This window comes from Miniopterus schreibersii (genome assembly GCF_964146895.1).
Source record: "Miniopterus schreibersii genome assembly, chromosome: 15".
Taxonomy (NCBI): domain Eukaryota; kingdom Metazoa; phylum Chordata; class Mammalia; order Chiroptera; family Miniopteridae; genus Miniopterus; species Miniopterus schreibersii.
The window spans coordinates 38,914,861-38,931,816 of NC_138115.1; the positions used below are offsets into that span (position 1 = coordinate 38,914,861).

The window sequence follows — 16,956 nt, forward strand, 5'->3', positions numbered from 1 at the left end:
AGAAATAAGCTTTGAAACCAGATCTGGATTCCAATCTTAGCACTTCCACTATTAGTTATAAATCCTTGGGAAATTACATTTACAATTCATATGTGCTAGGCATTAAAAATCATGTGATCCCCATTTTATGGATGGGGAAGCTGGGACTCTTGAGAGGATAAGTAATTACTCTTAATCATAATGATATAATTCCTCTTTAAGTCAGTTACTTAACCTCTCTAAGCTTCAGGATCTTCATTTGTGCACCTGTTCTCACCCCACCTCCTTCATAATTATATTTCAGGTTAATAATAAATAACCTCTCTCATTTTGGGTGGTGGTGGGAGTGAGTCACTCTAAGGATTATAAAGAATGCAGTGCCAACAGACAATAGAGATTCAATTAATTGCATCATTAGACTTTAAATGACATGGATAAACATGAAATTTAGGTCTAAATATTTTTAATGTAAAAAAAAACATATCCAGAATAAATTAGTTCTTTGGATCTACTTTGCTAACTATCAAATAATAAAATAAGTTGAGGAATTTAAAAAATAGTGTTTTATTCACTGGGATTATTTTGAGTGATGCCTTTTCAATAATAAGGAAATTTATAGGCATAACCACAAAAAATTTCTATGGCTCATGTTAGTAGCCAGAGATCAAATCTACACTGGTGGAATGGGTCATTGAGGAGATAAAGGGACATTTGTAATATTTTAAATAAAAATAAAATAAAGCAATATTAGAATGTCATTAGTATTAATCAGGAACAATACTTTCCCTTTGAATAAATATATGATTGTTTCATATTTAAAGGATATTTTTAAATGTATGTCAGCAGATTAAAAGGGTCTCAAATTTTTAAAAATGTAATTCATTGACAATATAAGAAAAGCATGAGTCAAGGCAAACTCATGTTTGTGGCACCTGGAAGATCACTAAGAGAACCCAGAACAATAGCATTAAAATATTCCAGAAATTTTATTAGGCAACTAACATACCACACTCATTGTTAATAGTTCTGATTCTGACTTAGGCCATGAAAATAAAACTAGAGTATGTGAAACAATAACAAATTTTTAAAAATTAGTATCATATGAGTAATAATAAATATTAATTACCTTGTGCTACTCAAAATCAAATGACCATATTACTACATTAATTTAATTCTATAAGTTTAAGTGAGTTAATTGCTTAAAAACAAACTGGCCAATTTTAGAAAATGTTTACATTTTATATCTTTCTCTACTTTTTTAATTTTTTTTAAAATTAGAATTCTACCTGGAGAAAAATAAGTTACAACAAAAAATATTAAAATTGTTCTGTTATAAACCTAAAGAGACTATCATTCTACTTTCTGAAAATCAAAGTACCTATATTCTATCATATATACATGATAATTGCTCTTTGGGGGAAAAACATTAAACTGAAATCATCATTAAGCTAATTTGAAGTCAGTTAAGAAATTTTAACTAATGAAATCTTAACTAATGGAAATTATTAGTATTTAATTTAGTCTAAATTTCAACTCAATAGCTTTATATATTCATTCATACCAGACATAACTTTTCTTTGTAACTTCATAGAAGCTTAATTCTAATGCAGCTTATACACACATTAACCTCAGAGAGTTAAAGGAAACAAATAATTAAAAAGAATTTTCATTCTGGTTTCATGAATATTACTTTTCTAAATATGTCTTAATGGAGACTTAACCTACATCCAGTTCTTCAACAAATGCTGCTAAGTCTTCTTTCCAAAGATCCGAAGGAGATTTTCTTTTAAGATCATTAACCTCTCGCCCCTATGATAAAAAAAGTAGTATGATTTAAACATCCAATAATTGAAAAAATGTATAAATGGTAAATCAAAATACTTATTTTTGAAAAAAGTAAAAGATATGGCTAACACTGAAATAGTTTCAATTTATTTAACCCACAAAGGTTCATACTTTTGTATCTCTCTGCTTAATCAGTTCTTCAACTTTTTCTTTAGTAAGACACCACAGAGACATATTTAAAATATAATTAAAATCAGGGCCTGAAGGAGTTCCTGAATCAGAGGAACTATCATCATGCTGGTTTTGTGTTTCTTCCTCTTCTGTTGCCTGTAAAAAAATAATAAACTTTATATTAAAGTCCTGTATAGCATAAAATCATCGTTGAATTTTATTGAATACGGATTTTAAAATTCCACTAATGCTATACTCTTAATGCTACATCTTCAGTTAGTGGAGTTATTTTACATTATCTTCAAAATTACCTAAAAAATATATTTCCTATAAAAAGTTTAAATTTTCTAAAAATATATAATAAAGTCTTCAAAAGGAGTGGTATATTCAGTCCCTATTTATCCAGGAATGTGATAAAATATTAACTGCTTTGCCCAGGCACTATAATTCACAAAATGAGAAGACACGACATTTTAAAATTAATAGAGTGGAACTAATGTTTTATCACTGCATCTTGTCAGATTTTTATATTAGAGTGAATGAACAATTTGTAACCCAAAATAAATATCCCTTATGAAAAATGTTTTACAATTATACTAAATATGTTGAGGTACAGTCAGTCTAAGGATGAATTCTTAATAAAAATTCTCTAAAGCAAGACTAGTCATGTAAGGACCAAGAGAAAATTCACTTAAGAACTTAAGAGCTGGTAAATAAGAGTATGAGATATGAGGGCTATTCTAAAGTTTGACTCATAAGGTCTTTTTCATAGAAAGGATTACAATAAAAATCCTCATGCTAATATTAAATTTCAAAATCAAGTGAATTTAATAGAAACTGTAGGTGATATCACCTTTAATTTTTTTAAAATAACAGCCATTACATAAAATTGCACCTAAATTACTTAAGGCACGTAGATAATTAAAAATGACTGAGTTAACCATGACACTCCATAAAACAAAAAGTTCACGTTTGATAACCAAAAAAAAAAAAAAAAGCTTTACAATTTAACTTAAAATGTTCAGTAAAATAATATATATAAATGAAGTCAAGTTTAAGTAAGTATACTCTAGAAGCAAAGGGATAAAAATTACAAAGCAAGATGCCTCATTATATAAACAAAACTATAAATTAAATTAAGCAACAGTAGCCAAATAAGGAATACTGTTGTTGAGCTGATAGATGATTAATAAGTACCTAGATAACTCATGGTAAATTAATAAATTCTACAATTTTAAAAAATTCATTATGAAACTGTGTTGCTATGGAATATTTAGATTGTTACACTACTATTAAAATATTATTAGAGTGTCATAAAATCCTGTTTAGAAATCTATGCTCTAGGTTTTGATGACACCAGAGTATTGTTTGTTAGTGAGCACTCTAAAAGATGTGTATCTATCATTGTTAACTTGAAGGTGACTAAGGATACTTTCAGAAATAAAAAAATAAATAAAACTTTTCAAGTTCCAATGATCAAATTCTATGTTTTTGAAAAAAACTATAATCTTCTCCAACTCTACACAATAGGACATGCTTGTCAGGGCAGCTCCTTTTGTTACTCAAACCCACAAAATGAACCCATGACCAAGATGCAGAGAACATTTTGATGGTGGCAATAAAATCATTAAAACCAAGTCCTAGATTTTACCCATCAAGTCTATTTCCACCAGAAGGGAATTCTCAGACTCTAAACACATATCTTTTAAAACTAAGCATTAAGTTCATTAGCTCACTAGTTAATTTTTTTAATATACAGTTTAAACCAACAGTGACACAGAAGGGCAAGTAGTCTATAAACTATAATTTGGGGTTTAAGAATGCAATAAAACACATTGAAAGGAAAGCAAATGCTTAGGTCATCTTAATTCTGAATGCTCCCCATGTTTTCCTACCCTTTTTTCCTCAAATGATGAATAAGTCTATTAATATGATTTGCAAAATATATAATTTACTCAAATTTTACTCACTCTAATGTATAGCATTGTATTCAGTGTTCAAAATTGAAAAAAGCTATAAGAGTGTAAATGAACAGCATTTCAATGTAGTTTGATGAAAAATCTGAAAAACATTATGGTTGAGAACTCATAAATGTAGGGAAGTTTAAAGTTTCAGGTCAAGTTATGTCACATAATCATAACTGTATTTTAAAGACTCTAACATTATCAGTATCATTTGTATTAATATCCTAATTAAGTATCAAAAAATGAATCATTTACCATTTTCTTCCTTTTGTACATTTGTGTTCTCAGTCATAATGTTGTACTGCCTTTGTAAAATTTTCTTTTAATTATACATGACGGCAAGAAACTAATTCTCGAGAGGAATGTTAAAGTTTCAATATTCCATTCACTGAACTAATATTAGTACTTTATGATCTGAAATGGACAACTTAATTAAAACATCAGACTTTTAATCTGGAGTTCCAGGCTTTAAATCTCCAGCCAAAGATCTAAGCCCGGGACAGAATACAGAAGAGATGGTGCTTGATAATTACTATAATATTGAACATTTTGCCTCTACGCTTCCCAGAAAAAAATGAAACCAGATCAAGTGAATGTGACTGGATACCATGTTGTGACCCGAGACTGACCAGTGTGAAATGACTTATGTATACCAGTGTAGTTCCCAGAAAATATACATGCACCTCACAAAAACCACCACCATAACTGTCACCCTTTAATGGCAGGCTCAGAAAAAAGGCCAAGGAGACTGAGCTACCTTCTCACACCTGGAGCCATTTCTCCAGGCCCCGGCTGAGTCACACTGGCAAAGTGCTTTGTGGTGGGTGTGCACTGCAAATTCCTGTACTGTATCTGTTCTGTGGATAAACAGAAGACTTCAGTCTCCAAACAGACAACTCAGCACCTTAAGCAGTACCAAATTTAAATTTTAGGGGTTGGGTTTTTTGTTTCGGAAGTTGCTTTTAAAAGCTTCTCTGAATGTCTTGTTCTGCAAATGATTACCTTTTCTTGTGCTTCTTTCCAGGCTTTCACTGGGTCAGATTCATAACCTCTCTGGACTAACATTTGAATCAAATCTTTCTTTGACCTATTCTCTATGTGAGGGAAAAATAAAGTTAGGATCAAGAAAAGAGATTCAATTTGTATTTGTTTATATTCTACTGATAAAAATGTCTTCTATTTAATAAAGATTTTTTTCCATTTTAACTAATGTTCAAATTTTTAAAAGTTGTGTCTTACCTATAGTAATTTTCCCTTGTATCTTCTCTAAAATGAAACGAGCTTGATTGTTAAGCTTTGTAGATTCTGCACCCAACATCCCTACAAGCCACTCCTTACGTAAACCATAATAACTTAATCGCAAATCAAAGAATTCTTTCAAAATGTCTTGTACAGTTTCATACTTCTTCAGACATCCCATATGATCAAAGAGTACCTAAGCAAAACACAAAGTTTTTGAAGATTACATAAATCTGTACCAGTATTTTTAACTTATGTGACATCTACAGTACTTAAAATCTTAATACACTTATGTAACACACACTACCCCTAAAAGCCATTAAACAAAACCAAAACTATTAACATTTCTGTAAGTGTTTCTTTCATGAATCCAAGAAACTGATGAACTGAATTCTCAAAACTGTGAAAATATTTAAAATAGAATTAATTTTGAAAGGTAAAAATAGGTTCTTACAAGAAGGTTCTTATTTAATGTGGCTATAAAACCACCTATGAAAAAAGATTTTTCAAACTAAAAATAAACACATTCTAAGTTTAAAATTGTTAAATTTAAAGTCCTCTCTCCCATATACTCAATGGATGTGCATTTTCCTCTTTCTCTTTGTTTTTATGACTGTGCTATAATTCACCCAAACTTTCTCAATTTTTTTTAGAAATTTTACTTCTCTATCGTTTTTCTTCTTTTTCTGTCAGGTTTTCTTGACATTTTTTATGGCACTTTTTCTCAGACACTGTACTATTGCTGGACTTTTTCTTTTCTTTAAATCTAAAAGCTAATTGGGAATGGATGGGAATGGAGGGGAATCAAACATACTAATTTTCTACCTTCCTCCACAATTATATATAAACACAAATACACAAGTTTTAATATCACAGGTTAGAGTTAGGAGGAGGTAAGTACTTTGTAATTAAAGTGCTAATGGAGACAGACATAAGGCAAATGAAAAGCCTGCAACAATCACTCTCATAACTTTTAGTCAGTGTGTGTATCCTGTGTGTGCAAGCCCAGATGCACAAATGCAGAGTTGGGATTAAGAGTAGTGGATAATAGTAGAGGAAAAGGCATAAATGTACTTCTGGATTCTACAGCAAATGTATGGGGGATGCGTTCAGAGTTACTATAGCCACTCCCATCATGAAACCAGTTACAAAAATACAACTTACGGCATGCAAGAAAGGTTAAGTTAATAGTAAATCTAAATAGTTACCATGGAATTACAAGTAAGAGTAGTTTGAAGTTTAAAAACTTTGTGCAGTCCAGCAGCTTCTGCTTGTGCTAGTTTCTCTTCAGTCATTTTCACGACAAATTTCACAGTTGTATCAGTGTGATATTCTTTATAATCAGAAATTAATGCTGGTGTTTTATCTGTTCCATTTAGCATAGGTTCTAAAACCTGCTCTTTGTATACCTATAAAAGATTTAAAAATAAGTAATGTTTTTCATGACACACTCATGTTCTCATACCACAAGTCATGCAATTTTTTAAAATTCTCAGCTCCTGGCGGGGGGAGGGGAGAACCACCATCACTATCATCTCCTGTCCAGTCACCATAGAAGACAGCCACTATGGGGACCTCAATAGTGAAAGAAAATATATAAGATAATGGTTCTGATTGCTCATACTCCAAAGGGTAAGGGAAAGGCTGAGCATATAAAAAACGATGACATCAACTAGAACTGACAAAAGATGACATGCATACCTTTAGATTTGTAACAGCTGATACTGACATGAATTTATTGGCCATATTTATAAGGGTTTAAAACTATTTCTTACATATATTCTACTAATTTCAAGATAAACAAAGATAACAGTCTCTTCAAAAGCTAGCTTAAGTTATTCTACATTTAGAGAAGTTAGAAAAACTTTAAAATTACTATTTGAATCTTCAAAGCACAAGTTCAATGGAATGGGTCAAAAATGTATATAGGAATTTTTAAACACTATACAGACTCAGGGCAAACAAAGATGGAATCATACATATTCTTCCCAGAAAGAACTGCTTAATGCAGTCCCTCTTCACAGACAGCTCACATACTTATACTAACCTGTGTCCAAGTCCTAACTGGAAGCTCTGTAATCTCCACTGTGTTTCTATCCACCACAAAAATTTCACCACTGACTGCATATTGGTTCTGACCAAGTTCTTGGATTGTTCCTTTAAAGTTTTTGTAGTTTGGAAGCTGCAAAGAAAAAGAAAAATAACTAAGGCTCTGACTCCTGTCCTGAGTTCCAATAGCACATCTGAATGCCTCTTAGTCTATGGTCTACTGCTACTGCCAGATGAACATAACTGAAACTCAATTCCTCATCCTCCATAGTCCCTCTCCAAAAAAAATCACTCATTCTTGAATTCACAGCTTCTATTAAAATAATCTGAATATCCCCCATCTCAAAACCTTAGCATCATCTTTCCTAGTCTTCCTAGAATATTACCTTTGTTCCCAGCCTATAGTCTCCATACCTCCTTCTCTGCTAGACTAATAACCCTTTCAATTCAAACTGCTTGGACATTGCTTTGAAAGCCTTCCACAGCCTTTATCCAATCTAACATTCTACCTCTTCTCCAGTGATTTGCCTTCCAGACCACTACTCTTCTTCCATATTTTGCTATTCTCACTTTCACTCTATCCAGAAGCCCTGACACATATTTAGCTCTCCACACCCAATTCATTTATAGAAATCTTACTCATTTTTCTCAGCCTAATTACAAGTGCTCTCATCCTCTTCTAAAATTCATATTTGTTATATCACTAAGAAGTTGGGCATATAGCACAGGACACACTAAGCAATGATCTTTTGTTCCTATAAACTTCATGCCCTGATGTCTTGTCTTGTTAACAGATTATCATTTTGAAGACAGAGATCACAGTTTTTTATCTCACCACTTAGCACAGTGTCTCAAAGATAGATAAATTGATAGATGATAGATACAGATCAAGATAAGTAGATAAATCAGGCATACAAAAAGTATGGAATGGTTAATTACATGGACTTAAATACTCTAAAATATATCTGAAAGAATTAAACACTATAATCATAAAGTAGTTTGATGGCTTCTGTTAGAAATATTTTTAGATACTTTGAACTATTTAAGAGGGAAAACAAATTTTAAATCATATAACCTAATTTTTGTTTTCTTTTAAAATACAAAAATAAAACTTGTAGAGAAATACATTAAAATATTAAGATTGTTTCTATATGGTAGGTTTATGAAGTATATTTCCTCTTTGCTTATTTATATTTTCTACAATGAGCATTACCATTTTTGCAATAAAAATACACTTATTTAAGTGTATCATGATAAAAAGAAAATTTCCAGATGATTTTAAATCATGTGGAAGAGGGATGGACACTTTTTTGAGAGGTTTTTCTTGGAGGGAGTTTTTTGGGGAAGAACTGAGCACAGTGAGTGATGTAATAAAAGGGCAAATATAAAAAGTATGGGATACATTAAAATATATACAATGCGTTTTTAAGCATCCTCACAACTCTAATATAACTCAGTAGTTTGAGAACATATCCCAAAGTTACATAATTTTGTCATAAAAACATTATTCTCTATATACTTTAGACATATAAAAGCCTGAAATACTGAGTATTTTTAAATTTCAATAGTGTCTCCCCATAAACCTTGTCTCCAGGTCTAGGCTTTTTCCAAAGTTTATATCTTTTACAATAAGTACATATCAAATTACACACTAATAAAGTGGTTATTGTTTATAATATGTTCTAAAATAAAAACGGTTCCATTACTTTACTAAAATAACTGGGCTTTGTAGTTTACACATTACTGTTTGTTAAATAAACAATATAAGCATAAAATCTAAATAATTACCATGGGATGGGGATCCAAGCCATCCAGCATTCGCCTGACATTGTTCACAATTTCCCTAGCATCATAGTTGGGTAATTTACAAGCCCATCCAGTACCAATGCCCTCAGCACCATTTATTAAAACCATGGGAATTATGGGAATATACCACTCAGGCTCTACTCGTTGATTGTCATCGTAAAGGAATTTAAGCAGGTTGTCATCCACAACAGGAAAAAGCCGTCTTGCTAAAGAGCTAATGAAAGGGGGAAAAAGGGGGAAAATGTCATGGTTTTTGGAAACAAAATTTTATACATAATTAAAGACTATATTTCAAAACAATCTTTTTAAAAGAACGCATTTTAAAAATTTTGATTACATGTGCTTCATAGTAAATATTACCTAGCCTAATTACTAGATATATTTTTCTCAGACATAAAGCCAGAATAAAATAACTCAATTTTACTTCAGTACTTATCTACCTAAATTCTTAGTACTGATAAATAACTTTTTTTTAAAAATATATCTTTATTGATCTCAGAGAGAGGAAAGGAGAGGGGGAGAGAGAGATAGAAACATCAATGATGAGAGAGTCATTGATCGGCTAGCCCGCAACCCAGGCATGTGCCCTGACCGGGAATCGAACCCTCATTGCCTGGATCCCAGGTGGACGCTCAACTGCTGAGCCACGCCCGGCCAGGCGATAAATAACTTTTTAAGAATTTCCTCTTACTCTGACTAAATCATAAAACCCATCTTCAGCCTAAAGAGTAAAGTTGGGTCAGAAAAGATCCTTACATTCATTACGACTGGTTTCACCAATAATGCATAAAACTTTAGATCAACAAACTTCATTTTATTTACTATCAAATAATTTAAAATATTCATCCTCAGTATCCCCAATCATACTTCTCCATACTTACAATTCTATTAAATATTTAGTTCCAATAAACTTTAAACAAAACCTTATACTATGACATTAGCAAACTGTTACCTTAACATTGTGAAAATGTAACGAGGGCTTGCAGCATCTTTGCCACCATGAAGCCGAGTTCCAAACTGACCAATAGGTTGAAGCAAGTTAATGTTGTTACTTCCCACAAAGTTCTGAGCCAAATTCACAATAGTCATCATCAATGCTTGCTGTAGAATTGAAACAGAATATAACATTAATATTCTGAATTTAATTTTCTATATGTATTCCCTAATTTTTATTAAAATCCAAACTCTCAATTCTTTTACATTTTCAAAGACCTTATAAAAGGAAAAATACTTTATGCTTCATTATCATTTTTTATGCCTATAAGCATAATTCTCAATTGACTCCAAACTTAATGCTTACTTCTCCATGATGATAAGCAGACATCTCAGCAACAGATCCAGCCAGCTGGGCAACTTTAACTTCGCGTTTGTCATTCCTTTTGAAACAGGTAAATAAAACTTTTCGTTGGCCTGGTTTAAAACCTATTTTTAAAAAGAACAATCCTCTTTTAAAAATATTACTTAAAATATAGTTGTAATGTTTCTTTTACAACTATATATTCAAGAAAGAAAAAGAGTTTGCTTTTGAAAAATAACTAAAAATAATTGAGATTCTCTAATAAAGTGAGTACAAACTAACATGTTTTGTTATCATTTCAATCTATTCCAAAAGTGAAGTACTAATTGAAAGACCACCTTCTGATCTTAAAGAACTGCTCAGTGGCACCAAACTTCTTTCATAGGAGAGTTCAAACACTCACATGTCCCAAAATGTCAGTTGTAATTAAAGAAGCAACAAACCATCAATGACTCTGAAACTTTTATTAGAATATCCCAAATCAGGATAACCTTTACAAATAAGAAATGTATGTGGAAGTTAATAATGCAGGGTTTAGAATCTTACTAATCTGGATACTCTTCTCAGCTAGGCTATTTATCATGTGCCTTTGCACAAATTACTAAACCAGTAAGTCTCGATTTCTTCATCAGTTTAATAGAAATAATTACCTTCCTAATAGGGTGATCATAAGGATTACATGAGATAATACAAGGAGAGCACTCCGGTTCCTTATCATTTTTCTTGCTCTAGACCAATGAGCATAGTAATACATTTTTCAGTATATGCTAGCTATAGTCATCATCATCATGGGCCCAGAGCAATGTAGAAACAAGAGGATAATAACATGGCCCCTTTCCTTGAGAATTTTATAATCTACTTGAGAAGGCAAAATTAACACAAATAAAATAACAGGCACACAGTTATTGGCACAGAAGTTTAGGCATCTGAGACCAAGTTAGACTGAAATTGTTAGGAAAGACTTCATTGAAGGGATATAACTTAAAGCTAAAACTTGATGGGCAAGTAGAATCATTTGCTATTAGCTGAAAAACCAAGGAACACAATGATCAACTTACTTGCTAAAAGTTATAAAATAAAAATTAAAAAGTGCTAGATAGAAGACCAAAATCTGCTCTAATCACAAGGTAGCAGTTTCTAAATTTTCATTTTGTCAAATAAAATAAAGTATTGAAGTATAAAGGTGTTTTTAAAATTTAGTTTCTAATAAATATTTTAGAACTTATCAAAATCCCATTTTACTATTTATTTTAGGAAGTCTACAATCAACTTGAGTCAAGAGCGTTTAAATTTTGCCTTAAAGTTAATTTTCCTGAAAAATTCAAAAATGGTTTTAAAAGATTCAAATAAAGAAATATAAAAGATTTCAGTCCTACATAGTATCTCTAAAGCAACTTCTAGATTTTAAAATTTATTATAGGGATGACTTAAAGTACATGAAATTAAATTACACTCAATAATATACAAAAATGAGAAAAAAATTTAAATGACAGCTACTTACCATCAACAAGAGATGGTATAGATCTTTCATTGTCTGAGTTTGAGAAGAGAATCAATTCCTTATTGATGAAATCATTGTATGTCAAATGCTTTGTTGCTGTACCATATAAAAATTGCTAAGAGAAAAGTTATATAGCAATATTATCATTATTACTTTATCAGTTTTATCTCTTTCTTTCTCCCCCCAGATCACCACTCCATATGACTAACCTCTGGTAATCCATGTAACCTACGCTGTCTCCGATCTTCCATAAAATTTGTTAACCATTCTTTTCTGTCATCAATCTTCTTTTTACTGAATGCCTGAAAGATTTCAGGAAATTATTTCACATATTAAAAATAAATTTCATTATAAAATTAAAATTTATAAAGGCAAATAACTAATTAATTTCTTGGAAATTTGGTTTTTCCAATATACTTTTATCAAAAATACATTTGAACAGAGGTATTTCAGTTAAAGACTATGAAAACAGGGCATAATCAGGGAAAAACACTAAAATTAACTAGTTTGGGCATTAGAATTCAAAAGAGACTTACTATAAAAAACCCAAACTGGGAAGAAACATATAGAAGGTAGGGAGATGGATATGAGGAGAGACTTTTTAAAATTAGCTTTATTACCAGCGTAATGGCAGCATCGTCTTCAGGACCAGCATATCTGAACAAGATGCGGTGCCTTTCCATATCAGCAAAATATTCCTTTGCTTCTTTAGCTGTACTGGTACCCAACCCTGCACAGTTTAAAAAATAAAAATGAAAATAGCCAGACAGAGAAAGACAAATACTGTATGATCTCACTTATATGTGGAAACTAAAAAAGTTGAACTCAGAGAGTAGAATGGTGGTTGCCAGGGGCTGGGGAAGGGGCAGGGGAAGTGAGATGTCTGTCAGAGTACAAACTCTGAGTTATAAGATGTTAAGTTTTGGGGATATAATGAATATCATGGTGCCTATTGTTAATAGTACTATATACTGTATACTTGAAATATGCTGAGAGTGGATGTTAAATGTTCTCCCCACATACACAAAAAAAAGGGTAACTATGTGAGGTGATGGATATGTACATGTCTATCAACGAATCATGTTGTATACCTTAAATGTATACAATTTTATCTGTCAGTTATATCTCAATAAAGCTGAAAAAATTTTTAAATAAATCATGAACATCAATGGTTGTTTAAAACCATTATGTGAAAAGCTGATGGCTCAAGCTGGCAACAGTTGTACCAACTGATTAATTTTAGTGGACAAAGAAGGACAAACCATATATTACATGCCCCCTGACATAAGTATACAACACAACTTATTAAATGTTTTTGCCACATAAATCTAATCCACACCTGATCAAGTCTCCAATGTAACTACCAGCTATCAGAGAATAAGGGCAGAGGAATGTAATGACACTACAGGGACACTCAGCAAAATCAAGAACGTGAAAAATGATACAGGACAATCAATCTAACTTTTTGAACAAATAAATTACAAGAAAAATATGAAAAGAGAAACAATATACTAAGATTTAAGAAACTTATCAACCAAATGCAATGTGTGAACCTTGTTTGGACCCTGACTCAACATAAATAAACAAAACAAAACATTATAAACATTTTTTTAATACAAGCAGGAGAATTTTAACGGTGACTATTTTAGATTATTAAAGAAAGATATGAAAATGGTATTATGGACTTTTTAAAAAACATTAAGCAATACATATAAAAGTATTATAGAAATAATATAATATCTGGAAATTACTCCAAATTAAAAGGGTGGCAATAAGAAGAGTTTAGTGAAACAAGATTGGCCATGAAATGGTGACTGTTTAAGTACATGGGAAGTCCATTATACTACTCTCTGTACTTTATAAACTATTCCATAATAACTATTTTAAAATTAGCAATAGCTACTTTTAAAGTCTAAAAGAGACAAACCTTCAAAATATTTTATAATGCTCTAATAAAAATAAATTTATGTCAGTAGTAACTTCACAAAAATTAAATATTTTAAAATACAAACCTTTGTAGTATTTTATTTTCCAGGCTTTCTGGTTTTCTATATGTTTTTTCCACTCATCAAATTCAGGAATACTGTAGAAGGAAAGTTCCTGCTTATTTTTGCTTGCCTTAAATTAATAAAATAAAAAAAAAATTAGTTTTCCTACTAACCTTAGGACAACAGTATAAAAATATATTAATGTAAATAGTACCTTTACAATTGGAGTAATGAACTCTTCAAGAAAACCATGCTTCAAAAGTGATGGCCAATTGTGGTGGATGAAATTAATAAGCAGGCCTTTTATGTGAGAACCATCTTGATCCTAAATAAATGTTAGTAAAGAGAGCTATAATAATTTTATGAAATATAATTACTTATATAATCAAATTTTAAAATGTATTAATGCAGCAGAGGCAAAATTCCATTCAAATTTTACAACAGCATGTTACAAAACAGTAGTTGTTATTCTTTAGATTATCACAGTCATGAATTTTTCTTAAAATTCAAATAAAAAATATAGCTAATAATAGATTGAATCTTCCTATGATTACAAAATATATTATCATTATATCTGTTTTATGGTTTACCCAGATTCCCCTAAGCCATACAGAAAACATGGTTATAATGCAACTTCACTGGGCAATGGGAGGCAAAATCATCCATGGAGAACAGGTATTCACAAGCCGCCTTTTGACATAAAAACTGCTATATTTCTGCTTAACACTGTAAGCAGCTTTTTCAGTTGAAAATTTTTCTCTACAAATGCTTTTAATTAGAGTACATAAAAGAAAAGCAGTTGGATGCATATAAAATTCTTCCTTTTCAATTTTCTAGTTCTTTCCTAGTTACTGTCATTTTACTGTTCAAGTCCTTCTAGTTTTTGTGGATACGAAATTATGCCATCATATAAAAATATTAACCAGTATCCTATTGATTAATCTTTCTTACTTATAAATTTCATCATTTCCTTCCTACTTATAGGTAGGCTTCAACCTTTTAGTAGTACAATATGTTCTACTCTTCTCATATTTGTCATATTTTAAAACATTTTTATAATAAATAACCAAAAAAATGGTTACCCAATAAATTAGACAATGTAAAATGTGCTTCACACAAACAGTGCCATTAAACAATGTTTTCTTCCCCACTGATGTACAATTACTTTCACTTGTACTATATCTTGGAGCAAGTCTCATTAAACAAATATTGAGAGGACAATCTGAAAAAGATATTAATTTTAAATATTTAACAATTTTTAAACCAACCTGATCAGTCATAATCATAATCTTTCCATAGCGCAAAGTTTTCAGAGATTCTGCATCATCATAACTTTTCTTGTATTGTAGACCAACTATTTTAATAATATTGTTTATTTCTGCATTTTCCATGATCTGTATATAAAAGAATGGAAAGTATTTTAAAGTATTGAAATATGCAAAAAATGAGTCACAATTTACATTAAAAAATTCAACAATTTCAGTGAAGTATGAAAATGTCATACTTTATATAACGTGTGAATACACAAATATATACCTGTTTATGAGAAGCTTCCCGTACATTAAGAATTTTTCCCCTGAGTGGAAAGACTCCATATCTGTCTCGCCCAATCACACCTAATCCAGACACCGCCAGCGATTTGGCAGAGTCTCCCTCTGTTAATATCAGTGTACAATCCAAGGAATGTTTGCCACCTGAGAGAAATTTAAAAAGACATATACTCCACATTCCTCAATTTTACCAATGAGAAAACTTAATAATCACAATAATGATAGTGAAAGACTGTAAGAGTCATCTTACATTACGCTCAGTATAGTTTAAATATTATATATTTTATTGAATTCCTATCCCCTGAAAATCAGTAAGATGTGGTACATGTAGCAATTTTAATTAAGTGAAATCAGACTATAGGGTTTTATGTTCATAGTATAAATGTATGTGGAAAATGAAAATTTTCTATAACTGGATAAATAAAAACTTAAATATTTTTTTAAAAATCTAAATCTTACCAGCATCATTTGCATCATCCAGTTTAGGAATACCTTTGATTTTACTATACTTTACTGATGAACACTTCTTGTTTAGCTGAGTCTGAGCCTTAAATTTCACCCAGTTCAGGATACTTTCTACAATGCCACAATTAGAGGCCTAAAAATCAAAGAATAATGATATACAAACAAGCCAGAAGTTCATACACTTACCTAAAATTAATGTAATACTTGCTATCTGTGCAGTTATAGGGCAAAACAATAATGATGATAACAATGGTACGTGCTAGTAAATTTTATTCTAACTATAGTAAAACTAATTCTAGCAGTAACTATACTGAAATATAAACACATGAAGAAAGGGTGACTTTACTAGATATGAAAAAATTCATTTATAATAAACTCCATGGAAAATATACATAGCTTTTCTTACAAGCTAATTTTGCTAAAATTAACACAGGTAAAGCTGATCCACCCTTGAATTTACCAGCTGGTAAATTCTAGACACTGACATTTTTTATATCTGTCAATACAAAAATATGAATCTTGAATTTGCTGACAAATAAAAAATATTAACATGAAGGGAACATCAGGATAAATTCGAGAATTTATGAATAGTCCTTATTCTTAATAAAGTTTGACAATGAGCATTTATTTCAACATTGCAAATTGTGTCACTCTGCAATTAATCAACACGTTTACCCAAAAAGAAAAAAAGTGAAGCACCTCCAAGTGGGAGTTATTTATTTTTCATCATCCTGGGTAGTTTGATTTTAGGTGTATGGAAGAGTTTTCTGGAATGTTTAAGATATAAAAAGAGGTGAAGTATATTGCCAAATTTAAATTTAATCTGCCAAAAATAAAAGAGTATAAAATCTAAAATCAAATCAGTTCATAATGAGAACTTATATGAGGGCATAAATTTGGGAAAGCATTAACATAGGGTCATTTGTATTCTGAATGGATTATGATCAGATCCAAAAGTACTATTTCTATAGGCCTTTTTTTTTTTTTTTTTTTAGAGAGAGATAGAAACATCAATGATGAGACAGTCATTGATCGGCTGCCTTCTGCACGCCCCCAACTGGGGATTTAGCCAGCAACCCAGGCATGTGTCCTGACCGGGAATCGAACCCTGATTGCCTGGATCCCAGGTTGACGCTCAACTGGTGAGCCACACCTGGCCAGG

The 16,956-nt window shown here is 31.1% G+C and overlaps 1 protein-coding gene across 2 annotated transcripts in view; it reads right to left on the reverse strand.

Moving 5' to 3' along the window:
- Positions 1-16,956, reverse strand: part of TOP2B (DNA topoisomerase II beta) — a 54,923-nt gene that overhangs the window by 13,367 nt on the left and 24,600 nt on the right. For both annotated transcript variants that reach the window (XM_081159687.1, XM_081159686.1), the window contains exons 11-27: positions 15,789-15,927; positions 15,316-15,473; positions 15,048-15,173; positions 13,994-14,104; positions 13,804-13,909; positions 12,412-12,521; positions 12,001-12,093; positions 11,792-11,906; positions 10,294-10,415; positions 9,946-10,094; positions 8,976-9,207; positions 7,186-7,320; positions 6,347-6,547; positions 5,139-5,334; positions 4,902-4,993; positions 1,936-2,091; positions 1,705-1,788 (exon numbers count right to left, since the gene is read on the reverse strand). In XM_081159687.1, the coding sequence (XP_081015813.1) occupies positions 1,705-1,788; positions 1,936-2,091; positions 4,902-4,993; positions 5,139-5,334; positions 6,347-6,547; positions 7,186-7,320; positions 8,976-9,207; positions 9,946-10,094; positions 10,294-10,415; positions 11,792-11,906; positions 12,001-12,093; positions 12,412-12,521; positions 13,804-13,909; positions 13,994-14,104; positions 15,048-15,173; positions 15,316-15,473; positions 15,789-15,927 (2,325 nt within the window). The remainder of the gene's footprint in view (positions 1-1,704; positions 1,789-1,935; positions 2,092-4,901; positions 4,994-5,138; positions 5,335-6,346; positions 6,548-7,185; positions 7,321-8,975; positions 9,208-9,945; positions 10,095-10,293; positions 10,416-11,791; positions 11,907-12,000; positions 12,094-12,411; positions 12,522-13,803; positions 13,910-13,993; positions 14,105-15,047; positions 15,174-15,315; positions 15,474-15,788; positions 15,928-16,956) is intronic.